This window comes from Podarcis melisellensis (genome assembly GCF_964234715.1).
Source record: "Podarcis melisellensis genome assembly, chromosome: 14".
Classification (NCBI taxonomy): domain Eukaryota; kingdom Metazoa; phylum Chordata; class Lepidosauria; order Squamata; family Lacertidae; genus Podarcis; species Podarcis melisellensis.
The window spans coordinates 49,759,937-49,767,151 of NC_138546.1; the positions used below are offsets into that span (position 1 = coordinate 49,759,937).

At 44.2% G+C, this 7,215-nt stretch overlaps 1 protein-coding gene across 1 annotated transcript; it reads right to left on the reverse strand.

Moving 5' to 3' along the window:
- Positions 1 to 4,874: 4,874 nt before the first annotated feature.
- On the reverse strand, positions 4,875 to 6,857 carry GCNT3 (glucosaminyl (N-acetyl) transferase 3, mucin type). Its single transcript, XM_081888948.1, has one exon. It carries the CDS (start codon positions 6,671 to 6,673, stop codon positions 5,357 to 5,359), a length of 1,317 nt encoding a protein of 438 aa, XP_081745074.1. The 5' UTR covers positions 6,674 to 6,857; the 3' UTR covers positions 4,875 to 5,356.
- Positions 6,858 to 7,215: the final 358 nt, after the last annotated feature.

Consider the following 7,215-nt stretch of genomic DNA (forward strand, 5'->3'; position numbering starts at 1 on the left):
GCTGGGCATATAAATTGGGAGTAACCTCATGAGGGGGCCCAGTCCATTAGCAAGATAGGAGCCACAGCTAAGACAGTGCCTCCATCACAGTGCCAACATCAAGGTAACAACTGCAGTTGGCCCAATGTGCAACAGCTGTGGAAAAGGCAAAGTCAATTTCAGGGATCATTATGAAAGGGACTGAAATAAAATTGTCAGTATCATAATGACTTTGTACAAATCTGTGGTGGAAAGGGGCAGCCAAAATGGTCAAAAGGTTGGAGCAAATCCCCTATGAGGTACCATTACAACCTTGGGGGCTTTTTATTTTAGGTGGTGAGCAAGGTAGTATGTGATAAAGCTGTACAAAATTACTCATGGTGTGATAGAATGCGGGGTCACCCGGACAAAGACCCTGGTAGCCTGATGTCATGAAACTGACCAGAGGGGCAGCAACTCAGGACCTAATGTTAAGTGGCATCCTGGATCTGGTGTAAGATATACCGTATTTTTCCATGTCTAAGACAATGTTTTTTGCTAAAAAAAAAAAGTCCAAATCTTGGTCACATTTTTAGTTGAAATTTAGTCAAAAAGCTCAACAACTTTGGGTGACCTCCCCCCCCCCCCAAAGCTCAAAGTTGTTCTGTTTGTTGTTTAAAATACTGATTTCATAATTTTGGGTTCAAAAAAATACGGGGCATCTTATACATGGAGGCGTCTTATACACAGAAGAATACAGTAAGTGTTGTTGAGCCAATTGGAAGCACTGACCATAATGCTATTAAACTAAATGCATGTAAATGGCCAGCTACCAAGAAAATCCAACATGGTCAACATGGTTAATGAGCAGAGTAGAGAAGCTCTTGGAGACAAGGACGCTTCTTTCAATACATTGACGTCTTGTCTAACTGAAGAGGACAAAAAGGAACACAAAAGTACAAGTGTTAAGCGTGCCTAACCCCGAGTTAGATTGCAGTCTATTTCGCTGTGTTTTCTCTAGCTCTGTATTTTTAAGAGCATACTTTCTGATACTATTGTTCCATAAGATTACTTTCTTTGATGGCTATCCTGGGAATTCCCATCAGTGGGAGTTTGTACTGAACTTCCTGTCTTTTTATCTTGCAAAATAAACATTGACTTTTGAGATTAACTGGTTGTTCTGACATCCCATTCACCAATGCGTTCTTCCTGCTTGGCTGACTGTGCTTGCATTGCAATATGCCTGACAGGGAAATCTTAAGAGCTGCTGCGATGAATGGCAGTTTTACACTGCATGAGCTTATGCTGATGCACTTAGGCAATGCAATTTCACTTCATCATCGACACAGAGATGTGACTGCTGTGCTTACTTCTAGACAGGGAATCCAAGTGAACCAATGCCAAATACTAAGCCTGTATAATCAGTGTTCACATCATCACACTCCTTTACTTGTATTTAGCATTATTAATAACTGTTTTGGTGCCTGGAGCCATCTGTTGATGGGAAGGGAGGGGTTTGCGAGAACCCGGTGTGAGTTGTTATTATTAGTTTCTGCAAAGGGAGTTGTCTCTTCCCGCACCAGGAAACATTAAATCACCCTGCAAGAAAGGGGGTGAACATCAGTTCGAAACCATAGGGGAAACGTTCCTCTAAATATGACTGAAATGAAAGAAACACAGAGTGAGGGCTTTCTGTTCCTATTCTTCACCTACCTCAGTCAGAAAGGTTTCAAAGAAGCAAACTGGAATCTGTGGAACATGGTCTCAGCCACTTCTGGGCATAGCTAGATGTCTCTCTTGATGTGGTTCATTGATCTTGCAACATCAATTCAATGTCATACAATAGATAGTTGTCCATGGATGTGACCCACTCCTAGCTAGCCATGCCTAATGATGAAGTTCTCTGCCACACATACATCTTATTACGAGGATTTAGGTTTCCCATGACATGTTTTGCATACAGGTGGCCCCGAGTTCAGTTCCCAACAACTCCAGGTATGGCTGGGGGAAACTCCCAGGTTGCAGTCCTGGAGAGGTGCTGCCAGTTAGTGTCAACAGCAAGAAGGTAGGTGGACCAGTGGCCTGACTTGGTATAAAGCAACTCCCCTATATTCTAATCAGTCTTCACACATGTGGCCTGATTTTGACTCCAGCATCTCAGGAACACCTCTGTATTTTCCTCCATAGCAAGAGCACATCCAGCAAATGTTATCCAGATGGATTTTGTCCAATCTTAATTTATTTTACAAAATCAACATAAATGCATATCAGGTAGAGAACTCCATAGTGCTAACCTTCCAAGTGGCAGAAACAAGATAAACAGTTGGGGGCGGGGAGAGAAATTGGGAAACAAACCAGATTCTTTTGCTACTTATCTCAATTGCACCTCTTTAGATTTGCAGTCTACCAACACATTTGTAGATTGCAAATATTTACAATCTTTAACCAACAGAGAAAAATCAAACACATTAAGTAACCTCTGCCTTTCCTGCCTGGTGCCAGAGAGCAGTTAGAGAGCAGTTAGTTTAGCTTTCTGTAAGCTTTTAAGGCAAAGGGGGAAAGCAAGTGAATGAGAGTGATGAAAAGGGAAGGAACACAAAACAAGCAATGCCTTGTGTGCATTTGGCCTTATGACGTAAAAAGCCGACAGAATTTCTGGCCTCAAACCAAATCCTAAATATTTGCACTGACGCATTTGCTTGGAATGCAGATTTGACGCCATGGCTTAGAACCGTGAGCCACCAAAGGGTCGTCTTCTTTTCAGAACAAAACTTTCCTATGTGGCTGCAGAATTGCCAGGATGTTTAACCACATCCAGGCCACACTTTGAAACCCATTTCGCTCCCATCCCACTTCCACAAAAAGGACACCAGTTCCTTGACAGAAAAGCTTCCCCGAACACAGAAAATGTGAACACTTCCGCCCTGGTAAACCTCCCTATCCACCTTTCTGCACTTATAGCTCTGTCAGGTGTCCCCTTTGCCCCACTTGTTTAGATTTTATATTCCCTATCAGGGTTCTCACAATAGCTAACTGACTGCAGGTAATCTTCCTTATCTTTATGGCAGTAGAAAGCAGGCCTACAAAGCAAAGAGCAGAAGGCAAACGTAAGTGGGTAAACAGCGGCTGCTTCACTTTACTCTGAATCATTTGTGAGTTGGGCCACCTTGTGATTTACACATGTACACACAAGGTTGATAACATAAAGCACAAGCCAATATCACATAACTCGAAAGAACTGTCTATTTACATAGGTGCAAATATGTACAAGGAAGGTAGAAACACAAAATTTCCTGATCTTTCATTGTGTAAAATCATCATGGAATGTACAAGGCATGATAATATAGAAGCAGTCAACAAAGGTCAACTGCTCTTACTAGATCAATGGTAAAAAAGGTAAAGGGTAAACGACCCCTGGATGGTTAAGTCCAGTCAAAGGCAACTCTGGGGTGTGGCGCTCATCTCACTTTCAGACTGAGAGAGCCGGCATTTGTCCACAGACACCTTTCCGGGTCATGTGGCCAACATGACTAAACCGCTACTGGTGCATGGAGGACCGTGACAAGTGCCAGAGTGCATGGAAACACCATTTACCTTCCTGCTGCAGTGGTACCTATTTATCTACTTGCACTGGCATGCTTTTGAACTGCTAGGTTGGCAGAGGCTGGGACAGAGCAACGGGAGCTCACCCCGTCGCGGGGATTTGAACTGCCAACCTTCCGATCAATGGTATGCAATTTGTGGCCCTCCAAATGTCATTGGATTCAACCTCCTATCAACCTCCAGCCAGCATGGCCAATGGTCATGGAAGATGGGAGTTATTATTCAGCAAATAATAATAATAATAATAATAATAATAATAATAATAATAATAATATCTTTCACGCAACATGGATTTTGAACCCACAACCCTGAGATTGAGAGTCTCATGCTCTACCAACTGAGCTGGTTTTGAGTACTTTCTGCTGCTACATCTTTCTGCAGACCTCCAGTCCCTTCACTGATCCAACCTCTGTCTACATCAGAAAATATTGTTACCCAACCTTCCAGCATGGGAAGTCTCAATTTATAGATGAATTTTAATAAGGCCACATGCAGACTATGCACTTAAAGCAATATGATGCCATCTTAAACAGTCATAGCTTCCCTCAAAGAATTCAGGGAGCTGTAATTTTTTAAGGGTGTTCAGTTGCTATGAGACCCCTGTTCCCCTCCCAGAACTACAGTTCCCAGAGTGGTTTAATAATAAACTCCTCTTCATGGGGAGCTCTGGGTATAGTAGCTTTGTGAGAAGAAAATGGGGCCTCCTAGCAACTCTCAGCAAACTACAGTTCCCAGGATTCTTTGGGGGAAACCACAGCTGTTTAAAGAGGTATCATCTATCATCTATATCTATCTATCTATCTATCTATCTACTATCTATCTATCATTGTCATCATCCTTTTTAGATACGGGAGACTTGTTTTTTTCTTAGGTCTTTTCTTAGTTAATAGCTAAATATCCAACCACACTGCTGCTTCCTTAAATGTGTTGATGGCTTTTGATGGCTAGTGGCTACTAACTACCAAACATACTTTACTTGCACATGAACTGAAAAACAAACAAACAAAGTTTAAAAGCTGAGCTGCAAGTAGTGCAGGAGACAGACATCTGAGTTGTTGCAGCTCCAAGAAACGGCTGCTACATCACAATCTAGCAATGCCTGTGAAAATTTGTATATTTCTACGGAAACATATTAGAAAACCATTCTAAATCTCAAGGGCTCTCATCTCACCAGGAAACAGGTAGTGTGGGGGGAAAAAACCTGCTGTTGAAACTCTACCACTCAAGTTGAGAAAAAATAATCTCCTGGTTTGCTGAGGGAGAAAGTTCAGGTGCAACTTGCAAAAACATTCAAAGCAGATTGAGCCATGAGATGATTTTTAACCCAGTCCTGCTATATTATGCCTATCAGAGCCTTCCCATCATCAGTGCAGTCACTATAATCCCCACACATTTTACATACAGGAAAAGGAACACAGTAAATAGAGACTTGATTAAATAACAATTTGTTCACTTCTTCCTTCACATACACTCATTAAAGAAAAAAAGTAAATGTAACCAAACTGTGCATCAGATTTTCCTTCAGGCAATGGAGCAGCACAAGGCAGGAGAGTGACTAACAAATCTCTCCCCCCCCCCGCCCCCAGTGCTGCTTCCCTATAAGTCACCTTCCTCCTCCCGGCACCTTCTTTCCTTGACCTATGCAACACTCAAATGTATGTCTCTGAGATGTCAGTGAAGAGATTACTGGCTGCTAGCTAAGTACTTTAGGAATGGGTTGACCATCCATGTGTCAGGACCTCAAAACATAAGTTTCTAAATTGTCTTCTTGGTGAGGAACCTTATAGGCATTCACTCAGAGCTGCTTCCCATAGATTAATTTGTAGCGCAGGTACTCTTCTAAACACTGTAAGGCATAGTCATCAACTCTGGGGTCAAACTTGTTGGCAAACAGGTGGTGCTGGGTGATCATCCAGTGTAGGTCGCCTGCCCCATAGACACACACTGCTCGCCGGTAAGAGCCTGAGCAAGGAGGATAAGGGGCCCCCTTACTGATGTCTCCTTCACTGTAGGACCATTTCACCAACCTTGGAATGGCGTTCATGTCCGTCAGGTCAAATTTAGCACTAAAGGGGACTGACCCTGGGACTCCTGGCATCCGGTGCAGAGTGGCCCACAAATGTTCGTCTGGGCTATAAGTATCTTTGGACCACTCTATCAGTGCCTTTGCCATTGGATCTTCAAAAAGATGTTGAACAAACTCTCTGGTGACCACGATGTATGCATTCCCAGTGAACATGGGGGAGCTTTGTGGAGGGGGGTTCTTTGCAGTGGAGGTTCTCACCACAGAATTCGTCACTTCGTGCCGGTACTTCCACCGGCCCTTTTTGCTCTCTGACGGTTTCTCTGACTCCATGTTGTTTTTCCCATTCAAAAGCTTTAGAGCATGGACAATCTCTGCGTTGGTTTTGATGGGGAAGTCTGTCCCACAGGTGTTCAGGAGGTATTTCCATTGTACTTTGCTCTGAAGGAGGTCTTCCATGCAGTTCAAATCAGCTTGGACCCTGGACCACGAAGCATACACAACACGCTCCAGCTTAGATGCCACAAAGACATTCCCAAAGCAGGAGGCGATGGCCCGCACTGCCTCTTGGAAAGGTTCTGGGGCCTTCTTGTCAACGTGGACGCAGTACACATTCTGGGGGGCATAGATGGACCTCAACAGTCTCTCGAACATTTCAATCTGATCATGGACCACCATGGAGTAAGCGATGGGGAAATCCTCCTCCTCTTTGCTCAATGGGAACTCGATAAACCTCCGGCTTTCTTTGAAGAGTCCACAGTCCTCAGTCATGTTCAGGTACTCTTTCTCTCCCAGGAGAGCCCTTCTGTTTTTGAGTTGCAGCCTGCTCAGAATAGCCTTCTCGATCTCTTTGGCGTCCCCTCTGCTGATCCGTGAGCAGCTGATATTTCCCTTGGGAGGGAGTCTCACAGACTGGTAGAGCCTGTCTTTGCAGAACTGAATCCCAGGGTCTGCAATGTCTTTCCCCAAGTGGCTGAAGTCACACTGCCAAGTGGAGTATTTCAGAAGGCCAGTGGCAAACAGCATCAGGCTCCCAAACACCAGCAGGCGTGAGAATCGACTCAGGAACTTTCTTTCAAACCAATACATTTTGGGGGGCAGGGTGCAGAGAAGGACCCTGATAGTGAAGCCCAAAATCCTTCTCCCAGGCCAGTAAACTCCTGAGCCTACTCAAAGGTTTCTTGCCATCACCTTAGCAGCCACAGGTGCTCTAAGCAGTGCTTCCTCAGTCCAGCCTGCCTCATATCTGTGCTGCTGCCAAACGTAACCTGAGAGCTCAGATGAGCTGTCAGGCGTCACCCAGGGAGGGAGGGAAGAGGCTTGTTTCACAGCAACGTCTTTTCACCCTGGAGATGTTGCAATCCAGTGCAAAATGAAAAACAGGACGTATGGGAGGTTTAAAAGAGGCTTAACTTTCCATTAGAGCATCAGTGAACTTTAATAAGTTACTTGATTTTCTGGTAGATCTGGGATTCTAAATATTGTCTGTACCAAGAAGAATATAATGTGAAAGGTGGCCTTTGTGATTATCGGGATCCAGTGGGGGGGGGCGGGGGAGAGAGGTGTGGTTCCAATTGTGGAACTGCCTTCGCCGAAAGACTCATCTGGCATCTGCACTGTGTCTTTTCCAT